This window comes from Peromyscus maniculatus, chromosome X (genome assembly GCF_049852395.1).
Source record: "Peromyscus maniculatus bairdii isolate BWxNUB_F1_BW_parent chromosome X, HU_Pman_BW_mat_3.1, whole genome shotgun sequence".
Classification (NCBI taxonomy): domain Eukaryota; kingdom Metazoa; phylum Chordata; class Mammalia; order Rodentia; family Cricetidae; genus Peromyscus; species Peromyscus maniculatus.
Window position 1 is genome coordinate 39,150,615 of NC_134875.1, and position 16,176 is coordinate 39,166,790.

At 40.8% G+C, this 16,176-nt stretch overlaps 1 protein-coding gene across 1 annotated transcript in view; it reads right to left on the bottom strand.

Annotated features, from left to right (window-relative positions):
• Nucleotides 1–16,176, bottom strand: part of Il13ra1 (interleukin 13 receptor subunit alpha 1) — a 62,460-nt gene that overhangs the window by 19,034 nt on the left and 27,250 nt on the right. The window contains exons 5-9 of the mRNA XM_006992961.4: nt 13,294–13,478; nt 10,626–10,777; nt 4,411–4,458; nt 4,002–4,134; nt 1,429–1,525 (exon numbers count right to left, since the gene is read on the bottom strand). Of these exons, the coding sequence (XP_006993023.1) occupies nt 1,429–1,525; nt 4,002–4,134; nt 4,411–4,458; nt 10,626–10,777; nt 13,294–13,478 (615 nt within the window). The remainder of the gene's footprint in view (nt 1–1,428; nt 1,526–4,001; nt 4,135–4,410; nt 4,459–10,625; nt 10,778–13,293; nt 13,479–16,176) is intronic.

A 16,176-nucleotide genomic window follows, 5' to 3' on the forward strand; every position in this document is an offset into this window, starting at 1 on the left:
TGGTCACCTTATTGAAATGAGTCTCCTATCACTGCCTACCTCTACCTCCTGCCGACCTGATTTGCTACTATGTATGTGTACTATCCACTATAGAAATATAGATATAGCCTATGTTCTATTCACTGCCATAAACCTGGCACTTTGAATAGTAGCTAGCATATAAATGGATATCTAACATATAATGTTGAAATAAGGCTAAAGCTTTGGTTCTGGGCCCAGATCAATACTTTCATTCCAATCCTGAGTATTAACTATAAGAGCAGCAAGCACCTCTATACTGGTAAAGAGAAATAAAACATCCTTTCTCTTTTTTAACACAGGGTCTCACAGAGCTGATGGTGGCCTTGAGTTCAGTGTGTAGCTAAGAATACTTAAACTCCTGCTTCTCCGTTCCCCCACCTCCCAAGTGTTGGGATTACAGGTGTGCACCACCATGCTCAGCAATAAAAGCACTCTTAAGGAATGAATAGCATATGTTAGGGATAATCTGGTAGAGTTTTCTTTCCCGTGGCATCAAGTAGCAGCATGCTTTGCACTAACACTTGATAAGCCGTTTTATTAGCAATAGATTCCGCTTCTTATTTTCTTTTCTTTCTTTTATTTTTTTTTTTGGTTGGTGCTGGAAATTGAACCAGAGTCTTGGGCATGCTAACTGCATGTCCTACCACTGAGCTCCACTCCTGGACCCAGCTTCTTTTTATTTTTAATTGTGCATGAGGTCTGGGGGGAACACACATGTGTGAACATGCCACTGTGCACATATAAAGGTCAGAGGACAACGTTGTAGAAATGGTTCTTTCCTCAAACATTTACATGGGTCCCAGGGGTCAAACTTACATCACCAAGCTTGTTCGGTAAGTGCCTTTACCCAATGAGATGTCTTGTTAGCCCCCTTAATCTCCTATTTCTAAAAGCTCATTCCAAGAGTTGTCTACTAACTGTGGATAAATCAGGTACTGAAAAGAGTCAATGTACATAGCACAGGGACTATTTAGCAATGCTTTTTTCCCCTCCTTTTTTTATTAAGAAAAATTTTCCATTCATTTTACACACTAATCGAAAATCCCCCTCTTCCCTCCTCCAGTGCCCCCAGCCTCCCCCTCCCAACACACGCCCCACTCCTCCCCACAAGAAGGCAAGGCCTCCCATGGGGAGGCACATCCAGTAGAGGCAAGTCCAAGCCCTTCCCCCTGCCTCAAGGCTGCATGAGGTGTCGGGGCCATGCCAGAGTAGTGCTGTGGGAAATTCACTTGATGTTTCCTTCACCACAAAAATGGGCACAATGATTTGCCTGTCATTTTGGCAAAAGTCACGCATGATTGCAATTGTGCAAAAAATATGAGGCAAACAACCCCCCAGCATAAAGAGTAATAAGCATAGCACCCAGGCTAGCAGGAACTGTCAAACCTGCCTGGGCAGGTGACTTACCTTTTCAGGTAAAGAAGGAGGACAGTGATTGCCCCTGCAACAATGACTGGAATGATGAGTAACATGGTTATGTAGAATGTGGAGTTCGGCTCCTTACCTACGCAATAGAAAGAAAGAAAGCGCGAAGACATGAGATCTACAAGCTCTTTTTCGTAATGAAGCAGGCGACAATTCTATTTGCTAGTAAGAGCAGATATTTCTTTCCTATGCCTCAACCCATTTTCCTCAAATTCTTCAATTATCTTATAATAGTTTGAATAATTATCCTGCTCTGGTGCCTGAGCTTTCTAGATGAGTAAAGACCTTAAGGGTTGTTTTCAACCAGGGCATCCTAAATTGTTTTAGACAGTATTAAATAAAAAAAACTCCATATCTATTAACTCTATTAACAATGACTGTCCTTTCTTTCCTTTTTTTTGTTGTTGTTTTTCAAGACAGGGTTTCTCTGTGTAACAGCTCTGTCCTGGAACTCGTTCTGTAGATCAGACCAGCCTTGAACTCACAAAGATCTGCCTGCCTCTGCCTCCCAAGTGCTAGGAAAAGGCGTGCGCCACCACTGTCCAGCTTGACTGTCTTTTCTTACTGTTTACTTAAAGACTCACTATCGTACCTTCCTACTGCCCACTACTGAACACTTAAATAAATTCTAACAACTACCACCATTATGATTCTAAAGAGTGCCTCTCCTCTATGTCTGGTACCATATCATCTTCACACGACTTTCCCCTTAGTGTCTCTCTGCGCAACCTCTTCTTCTTCTTCTTCTTTTCTTCCCCTTCAGTATGCCCAGAAGTGGGATACTGGGATACTCTCCAGTCTCTGTCAAGCAGTCCTAATGCAACCATGTGAAGCTGCTAGCTAAACTACACTAGTCTCCTGACCTAGAGAAACTGGCATGTGGGAGGTATCTGCTATTGTAAGCTATTAAAGTTTGGTGTCAATTTGTTTTGTTTTTCTTTTTTTTTTATTTTATTCTTGAGACAGAGTCTCACACTGTAGCCCAGGCTGATTTACGAGTCACCATGCAGCCATGGCTGGCCTCAAACTCATGCCCATCTCCCTGCCTCGACCCCTTGAGTACTGGAATTACAGCTATTAGCCACCATTCTTAGATAGGGTTGGTGTACTTTGTTCTGTAACAACAGATAACTAATACAACCATATCTGACATACAGCTTGTTCAGTCTCTCAATGAATACAGAATGACATTCTTCAAAAACCCATTCCTATGACTCTTTTAACAGCTGTCTCATTTTGGTTCTATATTGCCCCTAGTGGCCACCAAAAGAAAAGACAAATTCCTCTTCCACCTAGCAATGATTTAAATGTAAGAATTCAACAGCTATGCCTTCTCAAAGTTACTTCATGTACACTTCCATAGACATTTTGAGGTTCTTCAACATCCTCATTACCCTTTCAATGACAGATGCCAGTCAGTCATTGTATCTCCTACAATGTGATACTCCACACAGACTGGGAAAGGTGTTACCACATACTGTGTGTGTGTGTGTGTGTGTGTGTGTGTGTTTGCATGTGAAGTGCAAATGTTTAAGTAAGTAGGAACCAGAGTTAATGTCAGGTGTCTTCCTCTATTGCTTTGTACCTTATTTTTATTTTTTTTTATTTGTTTGTTTGTTTTCGAGACAGGGTTTCTCTGTGTAGCTTTGTGCCTTTCCTGGAACTCGCTTTGGAGACCAGGCTGGCCTCGAACTCACAGAGATCTGCCTGCCTCTGCCTCCCGAGTGCTGGGATTAAAGGCCTGCGCGCCACCACCACCCGGCTGTACCTTATTTTTAAAGACAGAGTCCCTCACTAAACCTGAAGCTCACCAATTTCAGCTAGATTAGCTGGCCAGCAAGCCCAGGAATCCTCCTGCCCCTACTTCCTGAGTACTGGGATTACAAGTGAGTACCACTATCCTAAACTTTTTGGAAGTGGGTGCTAGGGATTGAACTTAGGTCCTAATGCTTACACAGTAAACACTTTACCAAATGAGCCATGTCCTCAGCCCTACTTCATACTTCTAACGGGGACGGACCACTGATGCCCCACCCTGCAACACTACCCATATGACCTGGGAGCTACACCAGCACGACTATCCAAGACTGCACATGCATTTTCTCTGGCATTCAACCCCACAATTCAAACAGGTCTTTCTCATCCTTTATTTGAGCATGGCCTGCTCAGCCTAGCTACTAACAAGGCTAATCTTTATTAAACACCACCAAGTCACTCCTGAGTCTATCAACTAGCATCCAGGAGAGTTCGCTGGCATGGTGCAACCTGAAGATTTGATGGTGCCTGCCTTCTGTGATTTTGTTCCGGTTGCTGATAAAGATGGAGATGGGGCAGAGGTAAGAATAGCACCCTGTGGATTGTGGCCTCCTAAAGAACTGTAGGTTGTCCATTAACCCTGGGTGATTTGACAGCAATTAAATGGAAAGGAAATGTGCATTATAAATACTCTCTGGCATCAAGAAAGAATGGCAGCCCCTTTTCGCGATCGATTTTGTGCTTCCACTTAGTTTCCAGCCCTCAGTGTTTTACACTGTAATAACAGTGTGCTCTCTTACCTATACTCAGCGCTTCGCTCCAATTACTCCACAGCTGATTGTCATCAAAGCATAACTTGTTTGTTTTGATTCTTACTCTGACTGTGTAGACAGCATCAGGAAGAACACCAGGGAGTATGAAACAACTTGTACCCTTCGATATAAAGTAGAAATGCACAAAAAATATTATCAGCTTATCCCCTTTAGCTCTGCTGTTGAATTATAATAATTGGCAAAATTCTGTATGTGATTAAAACTTGGATTACAATTCAGATTATCTGACTTTGACTCCTGAAAAACACTGGCAATAACCCACAGAACAAAACAGTTTGCTTTTCACTGAGCATTTCAAATTTACACTGTGCCTGACCTTCCCCACCCTCAGTTACTTGGTGTCCAAGCCCAAATAACAAAAGCTGAATTTACTGACCTCCATATTTCTTTCAGATCCTGAATTCTGGCATTTGTCTTCCCCAACCTTGAAAAAAATGAGTTCCAAAATTAAAAAAAAAATGTTTTATGTCTTTTAGCGACTTCTAACAAGCTTTCCTTACATCCTGTGAAAAGAACATGTGGGCTGGAGAGATGTCTCAGAGGACCAAAGTTTGGTTCCCAATACCCATGTTAGGCAGGCCGCAACAGTCTATAACTCCAGTTCCAGGAACTCTAACACCTCTGGCACCTTCATTCATATGCACATACCCGTACAGAGTCACACATACCACACATAAATAAAAATCGTAAAATTTAAAGAAATAAAAGAGAAATTTGTACAGTGGAGAAATGCTGCTCTTTTTATTAAGCAGTGCTGTGTATATTACATATGCCTGGGAAGAAAAAATTCTTTCCCTCTACCTCACACTATTCACGAGACCAATTTCAAGTATGCTGCAGATGTCAATAAATGAACAAAGAGACTGGGTAGATGGCTCAATGGTTAAGTGCTCACCATTTGAGCACAAGGACTAGAGTTCAGATCAGCAGAGCACATGGAACACTGGCTGGGTGCATGTGGCATCCACCTATAATTCCAGCTCTAGAAAGATGGAGAAAAAGGATTGTCCCTAGCAATCTGGAAATAATCTATATCAGTGAGCTCTAGGTTTGACTGAGAAAGTATCATTTTCAATGAATAAAGTCAACCTCAAACCTCCACACACATGCAAACACACACCCACACCACACATAAATGAACAGGAAAAAAATGAACAGATATAAACACATAAATATAGCAAGCCACCAGATGAACCATCTTCATAACTTTGAAAGAGGAAAAGACGTTAAGCAGCACTCATGAACCATAAATAAATATTTTATAAAGTGTTAAAACTGAAAACCACAACCTATTAAGGAAACAAGCAGGAAATGCAGAGAAGAAGAAAACACGCAATCTCTAACAAAGGCTGTGAATACATTTGTCCTCTACATATTAATGAAAGACAGCTCAATAGGAGAACTGGAAAATGACCCAAAGAGGCAATTCACAAGAAGGTATGCACATGGGCAGAAAAAGTTCTTAACTTCATTGGTCATCAGGGAACTGCAAATGAAATAGAAACAACGATATACATACTTCCTAGACAATATCAAGTGTTGATGGGTCACGAGGTGCCTGCAACTCTCAATTTCTGTTAAATGTGTAGATTGGCACAAACATTTGGAAAAATTGTCATTTTCTACTAGAGGCAATCATACATAACCTTTTGACAGCCCCCACCCCCACATAAACAGAGGCATGACCACAGAGAGTTATGCTCTTGCACACCAGGAGACAGGTATACAAATGTTTGTAAACTCTATTCCTAATAGCTTAAACTGGAAACTTGCCAAGTCAGTGAGAAAATCCATTAGTAGAAAGTGATACAGTCACACAAAGGGATGCATAGATGCATATAATGAGAATTAACCACCTACAACTATTGGGAAAAATCTTGTAAACTTTATGTTGAATGAAAGAAGACAAACCCCAAAATATGTTCTGGCATTGGTGTTATAACGGTGAGCAGAGCTGCTGTTCAAATATATTCTCCATAATTCTATTTATAGAAAGAATTTATTGGTTGAGAGAGAGAAAGAGACATACAGAGACAGAAACTTGCTCCATTGCCTAGGTTGATCTCAACCCCCTGGGCAAGCTATTCTCCTCTCAGGCCTCTGAGTAGCTGGGACTAGAGTCATGGCTGGCATGTCTGAGAAAGCTTAAACGGTGGCAACAAAACAAAACTAGAAGATTGGAAGTCTTGATAACAGGTTTCCCTTAGGCGTACAGCACCTAGAAGAGATAATGAGGGGGCTTCTACGGTGTTGGCTATACAGGTAAAATTCATTTCTGAAGCTGTTTGGACAAGTACATGCCTATAATTTCAGCACTTGGAAGGCAAAGGCAGGACTGCCAGGAGTTCAAGGCCAGCTTCAGCTCCACAGTGAGCTTGAGACCAGCTACATGAGACTCTGTTTCCTAAAAACAAAATGAACAAACCAAATAAATAAAAGTAACTTATGAAAAAATGTTGACATGTACATCATGACTTATGTACTTTTTTCTAGAGTGAATTATATTCCATTACAAAAAAAATTTAAAATGTTTATTTAATATACTTGTCTGAGTGTATGTATGTGCACCATCTATGGGCAGAGCCAGCAGAAGTCAGAAGAGAGTGTTGGATTCTCTAGAAGTTTCTGACAGTTCTGATTCTACCATGTAGGGGTTGGGAGTTGAACACAGGTCCTCTACAAGAGCAATAGGTGGGTTTAACCACTGAGCCATTTCTTTACCCTCCTTTACAAATTTTTAAGAGAGACTAGTCACCCTTGTTGAGAGCCTAAGAAATAAATTTGAATTTTTTTCAAAAACAGTAAAAAAAAAAAATCAAGCATGAAAATCTGTTACTTAGTCTTAATAGTCAAACCTCTGTCTAAGAAACCTTTTAAAAACTTTTAATAATTTGGTTTTATTTTGTGTGCCCTTGTGTTTTGCCTACACGTGTGGTGTGCCTCTGTGAGGATATTGGATCTCCTGGAACAAGAGTTACAGACAGCTGTGAGCCGCCATGTGGGTGTTGGGAATTGAACCCCAGTCCTCTGGAAGAGCAGCCAGTGCTCTTGACCGCTGAGCCATCTCTCCAACTCCTGTCAAAGAAACTTTTAAACATGGAGCAAAGACCACAATATACCGCTATTAATTTGGCACTCAATGCCATTCACCACATAGTCCATACCAGCATTTCTGAAGAGCTAGAAGGCCACCAGAATGAGGAAAGACTATCATTTCAGTAGTTCATACACAGGCAGAGAAAAAGCATGTGGCCTCAGTGTCCTATTTCTGGAACCACTGGCCTTCTGGGAAATCACAAGTGTCAAGTGCCACTTGAGAGATCAAGCTGTAGACTGATGTCACTTCTTTCTTGGACCATTTCCCAAACATACGAATGCCAAAACCAGCAAATCACTGTGTAGATTAAGTCTGGGCTCTTGTTCCCCTGTAAATCCTCATGTATGGGTCAGCAGCTGCTCTTACCTCTGAAAGGGGAAAAACAATGGCACAGAGTACCCAGTAAACTGTTTCCAGGGAAGAGGTGGGCATAGAAAACAATTCCTACCTTATTTCAGGATTCTGTTCTAAGCTACCTCTGACTATAACTCACCCACCCCCATATGATGGTAGGAGTTCACGATCCAGTTTACCCATTCCCCCGGCCTGCAAACCCAACAAACAACTCCTCAAGTAATCTTTCGGAAAGAAAAAGAAGGGGCTAATCAGCAAAGCTCAAAATTAGCACACAAGGAGATGATGACATTTTAGGGAGGAAGCAGCTGGTGAACATCTGCTTAAAGAAAAGCATTAAACTCAAGCACATAAACAGAGTAATTCCAAATAGACTGTAGTCCGGTCAATGTATATAAAGTCCATGGTGTACATGTCTTCCTTAGTTCAGAAGTTTTGTACATATATATAAATTCAACAAGACTTTAATTAGTGTGGTTTTTAAGGACTAGGGATTGAACCTAGGGCCCCAAGCATGCTAGGCAAGGGTTCTTCCACTGAACTATAGACTTAGCCTTTATTTAATGATGATTTGTGCATAGCATTGTATCAAGTAATCTTGGTCCAAGTTGAAGACACAGAGACTGACCTCTGAGGTCATATTGATTTATAAGCTGTGTGAAAGTTACTTAATCTTTCTTCAGCCTCAGTTTATCAAAAAAGTGTGTTCCAATAATACTAATTTCATGGGTTATTATGAGCTACTACATCAGAAGCCCTTAGATGAGTATCTTTGTAGCTTATCCTAGACAGTTGATAAATGGTAGTTAGTACTATTACGAGAAGTAGTAAGGTGATCTCCAGTGGTTAAAAACACACACTTGGGGTTAAGACTTTTGCTTCCATCTTTTTCAGTTTTTATTTTACACATGAGCATTTTGCCTGCATGTATGCTACATGGTGCCTGCAGAAGCCAGAAGATGGCATCAAATTCCTGGAACTGGAGTTACAGCCAGTCTTGAGCCACTATGTGGGTGCTGAGAATCAAACCTGAGCCTTCCAGAAAAGCAGCCAGTGCTCTTAACCACTGGACCATCTCTCTAGATCCTTTTGCTTAATCGTGACTCTTTCCTTTACTAGAAATATGGCCTTAGGTGTACCTAAACTTTCCCAATGTAAAACAGGGCTCAAGGCCAGGCAGTGTTGGTGCACGCCTTTAATCCCAGCACCTGGAAGGCAGAGCCAGGCAGATCTCTGTGAGTTCAAGGCCAGCCTGGTCCACAGAGTGAGTTCCAGGACAGACTCCAAAGCTACACAAAGAAACACTTGTCTCAAAAAAAAAAAAAAAAGCAGGGGGAGGGTGGTGCTCAAATAACAGGACATAGGTCCCTGTGCTTAGTGTGATTTCTAAATGAGAGAATTAACAGAAAGTGCTCACTAATATACCTACTAAGTAGTCAACATTCGGTGCATAGAAGCTGCTGTTAGTACCAAGAACAGAACAAAGTCGACACTACCCAACGCCTGCTGTATACTTTCAGTGGAGACAAGAGGCATAAGTGTGATCAGGTTTTAAACAGTAGGGCATAACTGAGAGGCTAAATGAGTTCAGAGAAGCAGGACATGCCTCAGCATTTCACACAGAAGCATCCGGGGAGGGTAAAGGCTGGAGTGATCAAAATACTCCCTTTGTTGTCAGACTAAACATCCTCTTCTCCCCCATACAGAAATCACTACTTTTCGTATGGGGACACCACACTTTCTAACACTAACAATCACTTCCTATCACTATACAGTTCCATCTGCAAACACCCTGAAGGACTCTGTTCTGCTGTGGAGCTGGGCACTCCCTGTGGTGTTAGAGAATATCAACACTGACTTATTTTAAAAAGCCTTTTGAGAGTTCCATCATGGACCCAGAAATTTTACCCATGTGCAAGATACCAGGCTCCTTTAAAAGCCACTAACACACTTTAATATAGAACCTCTAAAAACGCAAATGTACAAAGGACCCAGGCAGGTAGCAAACAAGAGAGTGAATGGTCCACTCTCCGTGGTCTTGAGGCGCCACCTTATGGAAATACACACCTAGAGTAGTCTGATTTTAAATCTGGACCCAAAAGAGGTTTTTTAGATATTATATGTAGTGTGTGTCCGCGCATGTGCGCACATGTGCATGTATGACTGCTATGGCATACATGTGGAGGTCAAAGGAAAACTTTGCAGGAGTTGGTTCTCTCTTTCTACCCATGTGGATCCCAAAGACTGAACACAGGTCATTAGGCTTAGCAGCAAACCATTGAGCTATCACACCAGCCTCCCCCTCCGCTTAAAATTTAATAGGCAAAGAAACAAAATCTTCCAAGAATCTATAAAACTTTAAATCAAATAATGGGACTGATGCCCTAGGGTTACACCATATTCTGGTGAAGGCCCCACAGAGACTTTTAATTTGTATGTCTTACATTGGTTTTTGGACAGCAGACATGTGTGTAATCCAAGAAACACTGACCATTCCAATTTGACTACATGGCTTCCCTAAACTCCAAGAAAACAGAATGTCTTTTCCAAGGCATCTACATACCTGCATGATTTTTATCTCTGCCTATTACTTAGACATCTTTCCTATCATGTTTTGGCCACACCTGCCCCCTCTGTTTTCAACTACATGTCAAGCTCTTTATTGACTCAGGTTTTTTTTTAAATCTGCTGTTCTTTCTAACCCCAATTCCTCATATATCTAGCTCCTGCTAAGCATTCTGCTCTCATATCAAATGTCATTATTTTATGTGACTTCCCTGGCTAATATTTCCTCAAGCCCATCTAGTCATTCTACTTATTCTTCTTTCTTTTTTTCATAATACTCACACTGTGCAATTAGTTTACTAATTCACATACATTTTCCAATCAGTAATCTCTGTGAAGAAGAAGAAAAAAAGAGAAACATGCTTGTCTTACAGCTGTAGCAAGCAAAGGTGTCTGGTACATGGCAGACAACAGCAATGCTTTAAGCAACTTAAACTCTGCAGCCAATACTACTGTAAACCTTCAAAACTTGCAATATGCCTTCTTTTTTAACTTTATTATCATCATTATCTGTTGACAAATGTTAAGAGCTACATTTCCTTATTATTTGAGTGATATATTCTAAGAAAACTTACAGAGAAAGGAGACTGGAGTTGAGTCTGGCTGCTATTGACTTCTACTTCAGAAGATAAGCATCTGCTACTAAAATTCTGTGGATTCTTCCACTGCACAAATAAGGCATCATTTTTGAAGAAAAGATGTTTAATATGTGGAGGACCAGGTTTCACTGAAAGATAGAAGAAAGAAAATTAGTTTCTACAAGTTTATTAAATTACATGTATATAAGATATGATTATATATGTAAACTGGATAATGAAGGTTCACAAAGTGAAATCAAAATAGGGCTGATAGCTTTTAATGGCTTCACATGATCTGATATAGAGTTTGAGAATTTCTGATTAGCCACAATTAGCAGAGGAAGTGTATTTAAAACTGCCCAGTAAAATGGATTTAAGGAGAGCCTTTGGGGTTCTCTGGTAAATGACATGAACTCTGATCTGAGTCTAGTCAGCAAACAGTCAAGGTAGAATCAGGACATCTAGCCGCCACACAGAGAATAAAGCAAAGGAGTTCTTGGGTGCAGATGTGCTTCCACTACACCGGTAAGAAAATACTGGTACACGAGGCTTCTCTAGCTCTCCCTCACTGATGCCAATCCAAGACCACAATTTCAAAAATACTCTGCTCTCCACTGTAGGCTGTAACATGGCTGCACTTTGAGAACATTTTGTTAAGCAAAACAAGCCAATCTAGAAAAGACAAGTGCTATGATTGTATTCATGTGAAATGCTAAAGTAGCTATTGTCAAAGAGACAGAAAGCAGAAGAGTGCTGCTAAGAGCTGTGGGCAAGCAGAATTAATGTTTAATAGTATAATGGCACCTTTGAATGATGAAAAACATAGACGCTGGGCATTGGTGGCACACACCTTTAATCCCAGCACTTGGGAGGCAGAGGCATGTGGATCTCTGTGAGTTTGAGGCCAGCCTGGTCTACAGAGTGAGTTCCAGAATAGCCAGGGCTGTTACACAGAGAAACCCCATCTCAAAATGAAAAAAAAAGAAAAGAATCTCTTGTAGAGATCTGCTGTACAGCAATATGAATATACTTAACACTACTGTGCATGTAAGATGATGGTGGTAAACTTAGCATTGTATGATTACAATCCCAATTAAGAACAAAGTATTTTGAAAGCATTAGCCAGTTCAGGTTACTTTTGCAGGTGTGAACTATAGTTAAGAATAAGGAACAGAAAATAATGGGTAATTAACAGAAAACATAGAGGCCAACTTCTTGTCAAGAATTTTTATGTCACCATTAATTCCAGAAAGAACAGTAAAACCTTAAAACCCTTCCTAAGATAGTCTGCCAAACAAGAGGAAGGACAGCTTTACTTTAGCCACCCCCATGTGATAAACTAGCCTGACTTCACTCTCTTGGCCTACAAACTAGGCTGCCTTTGGTCCCCTGCTACAGTTGACTTCCAAGACTATCTGGAGGAGTGGGAACTAGTGTTCTGCTTACAGGTCTAGACAAGCCTTTGTCAAATGGTGCCTATTTTTTTTCTATTAATCATCCACTTCTCATTTAGCCAGAATCTGAGCTCCCTTGTAGGTTACTACAACAAGCAAACTAATATACTGATATTATTTTACTTTGGAGATTTACAAAATGCCTTTAGATGCCTCATGTCTTTTGGCTCTTAAGGGAATGATATATTCCATTTTACAAATAAGGAAACACCCAAAAAGGGTCTATTTGCCTTGGCAAAAGGAGGCGCTAAGTCTTCAACCAAATAAGTGTTGTTCAAGCCTTGTGCTGGTTAATTGTGCTGGTTAAACTTTTGTCAAGTTGAAACAAACTGGAGTCACCTGGGAAAAGGGACTGTCTCTATCAGATAGACCTGCAGGCACATATGTAAGGGCACTTTGTAGATTGCTGATTGATGTGGCAGGATCTAGCTCACTGTGAGCAGTCCCACCTCTGAGCAAGCTGAGCAAGCCAAAGGGAGCAAGCCAGTAATCAGCCTTCATCCATGGTCTCTGCTTGAGTCCTTCCTCCAGTTTCCTGCCTTGAGCTCCTGCCTCAGCTTCCTTCAATAGTGGTCTGTGTCATGGAAATGTAAGACAAATAAACCCTTTCCCTGGTTTTGACCACTGTTTTATGAAAGTAACAGAGAGGCAAACTACTACTGACCTGTTAGGCAATACAGTCAAATATGGTTGGCCTACACATTATGACTGATCAATACATGTGCCACATGAAGTTAAATATTTTGAATATGGTGGTGAGTGTATATAGTTCAGCGGTAGAGCATTGCTTAGCATTCGCAAAGTCCTGAACTCCATCCCCAGCATTACGAGAAGTATTCTAGTAATACTCCTGAGAAGTTTTTCTAGCCAAAAGATTATTCAGGGACTATATGATCAGATGAGCATATCCTCCAGAGGATCAAAGTGAAACAAGATCTTTGAATTAGACAGCCAGGTTCCAATCTTGGCTGTACAACTGATTGCCCTAAGTCTCTGCCTGTTTCGAAGTCAACAAGAAGGAAGCATGAGGTACTCACCATTTCCAATTTGCTTCTTGAAAACATCTATCAAAAAAAGCTTATATAAATACAGTCTCTTGTTTCAGAAAGATCTTCAGGCTGAAAATTATCATCTTTAATTATTTGTTTTAACTATTCAAAATATGGGACAACCTTTTATCCATGTTGTCCAAGAGGGCTTTGAAAACTTACCACAGGAAGTTAAAGACACTATTTTGAAGGATGGCCTAATTTTCCCAGCATTATCCTTGACCATTATTTGAATGCTGTGCTGTTCAAAATTGGAATCTACTTTAGTTAGTTTAAAGGAACAACCAATGCGTTGACCTTCTCTATAGATGTTTTCACACTGAAGAATTTTTCCCAGGCTCTTGTACCTACAAGAGAAAATGAGACAATGCTCTGTGTTATTTTGAACACAGGGTCAAGAGACAAGGGTAGTCATTTTTTAAAAATGGCTGAAAGAAATGCCCATGAAAAGCCATATATGCAATAAGGCATGATAGTTTTTTAAACGCCTATTTTCTAATGTGGCTCATGTCATATTCTAGAAGAAAAGAGTGTCCTCTGATGACGGACATTGGTATTCACAATAGCCATGGGCACTAGAATCCTGACCTTCCTCTTTTGTATGAGGGAAGAAGTTCTGAAGCCAGAATGAGAAGTTTTACCCCTTCTGAAAATGCATATATACTGAACCCCATTGGTTCCCCTCTGCTCCACTCTGCCTCTTCCTTCCTTGCTTTCTTAGATGGTTTCCTTCCTTCTTTCCTGCTCCCAGGGGTGGGGAGTCATAATAACATTCTTCTCTACTTCTATTTTACGTGTGTACGTATGTACCCGTGTGTGCACACAAACGCATGTGGAGGTGAGAGGGCAATGTTGGGTGGTTTCCTCCATTGCTCTCCACTTTGTATTTTGAGACAGGGTCTCTCACTGAACCAGGAGTTTTGGTTACATTTTCTGACTAGCAAGCTCCAGGGGTCCTTCCATCTTCTCTATCTCAGTACTAGGATTAAAAGCATACACCACTACACCTAGCTGTTTTTTTTAATGTTGGTGTTAAGGATGTGAATACAGACCCTCATGCTTACAAGGTAAGCAGTATACCAAAACTCAGCCCTTCCCCTTCTCTACTTCCAATTTCCCTATCTACTCATTCTGGGGAATTCCTAAATCTGACCATTCACCTCAGAATTCTTCTAAGATTTCATGTTTTTTTGTTTGTTTGTTTGTTTGTTTGTCTGTTTCACATAGGGTCTTGCTGTGTAGGTCTGATTGGCCTGGAATTCACCATGCTTGCCTGGAAATCACAGAGGTCCACTTGTCTCAGTCTACTGAGTGCTGGGATTAGAGGCATGCATCACCACCCTGATCATCCAGACTTTAACCATTCCATTTGAGTGTTTCATTCTTCTCTCTTGCCTCAGAGTCACTGTATGAAGACACCATATGTACCCTCTCCTCCACCAAACTGCCATTTCTGCAAATCTTTCCATTTCTTCCACTCTGAGCTCATTTTCTCTATGTTCCTTAGATACTTTGAAATGACTCTTTTTTTCCTTTTTCTCTATATCCTATCACCAAGTTCTGTTTGCCAATTTTCTTGGAGTCTCATCTCTGATATTCCCACTGGCCACCCCCTAATTCATGATCTCACTGTTTCAGACTTCATATTTGGCCTCTATGACCTTCATTATTATTGCCCTCCCATTACTGCCAGATCAGCATTCAAGCACACAAGGGCTCTCTGAGTGTCCACTCTACCATTAGGCTTTCATAAGTGGTACTGTTGGCATCCTAAATAACATTTCATCTCTCCACATACCTTCCCAAGTGACCATGAGCACCTAGACAATGGATAGTGTATTCATTACATTCTCTCTGTCTCTCTCTGTCTCTGTCTCTCTGTCTCTGTCTCTGTCTCTCTGTCTCTGTCTCTCTCTGTCTCTCTCTCTCTGTCTCTCTCTCTCTCTCTCTCTCTCTCTCTCTCTGTGTGTGTGTGTGTGTGTGTGTGTGTGTGTGTGTGTGTGTGTGTCTTTCCAGCATCAGCTATCAGAGAACTCTGTTTTTTTAGGAACTAGTACAAGACAGGGTCAAGTCTTACATCATCTGCCACAGTTGGAGTTGTGCAAAGGTTCTGTAGAAAAGGAAGATCATTGTTTAAAAATGAACAAAGAACAGACAGTCTCAAACCCTTGACCTGTAACCTCAAAATTATCTGTAGTTTTTCCTGAGCTCAGCAATCAGAACTCTGACAGAAATGCAAATCCTACTGCAAATCAGGGGTTTTTTTTATAATGAAAATGTAATGTATTTACTCCTACAAACACTACAAAGAAGTGTTTTGATACAGAACATGTCTTTCAAGAGACAGTTCATCTCTTCATGTTGCTATTCTTGTTGAGACACAGGGTCTTGAAGGCCAGGCTGGCCTCAAATGCCCTCTGCAGTCAAAGACAAACTTGCACTCCTAGGGTCCTCCAGCCTCCACTACCAAAGTGCTGGGATTATAAGCATGTGCCACTATGATCACCTAAAAGCACAAAATCTTTCCTCTTAGTTAGAAGTCTCTATGGATTATAAAAGAAAACTTTTAAAAATAAGTTGTGGTCATGAGTCGTTTGGGGATTAGACAGTCTTGGAATGTTTTCCAACCACAACAGAAACTAAAGCTACTAATGACATTTTTCTTGCATTACAAAAGCTAGTGATAAATGTGACTTTTAAAATATAATGAAAGGAACTCCTGTGATGTATAGTTTTTTAGGTTCATCTTTCATTTTGTTCCCTCAACAGTTCATAGATACTTGTGGACTCTGGAAGTGATTAATGCAGGGTGGATATCCCTAAAATTGATCAAGCTGGCTAGACTGGAGCTGTTCGGGTCAGGCTCTTTCCAATACCAAACTACCCTGTTAGAACACAAGTCACTGCTCTGGGTTTGCAAACAATGATTTTGAACTCAAAAAACAACCCCCCACTAGGGGAGTTAAGAGATTAGAGGAAACAGTCTGGCAATTTGTGCAATGTGTGGTCTACATGGGTACATAAGCCATTGTTCATGTTTGCTAA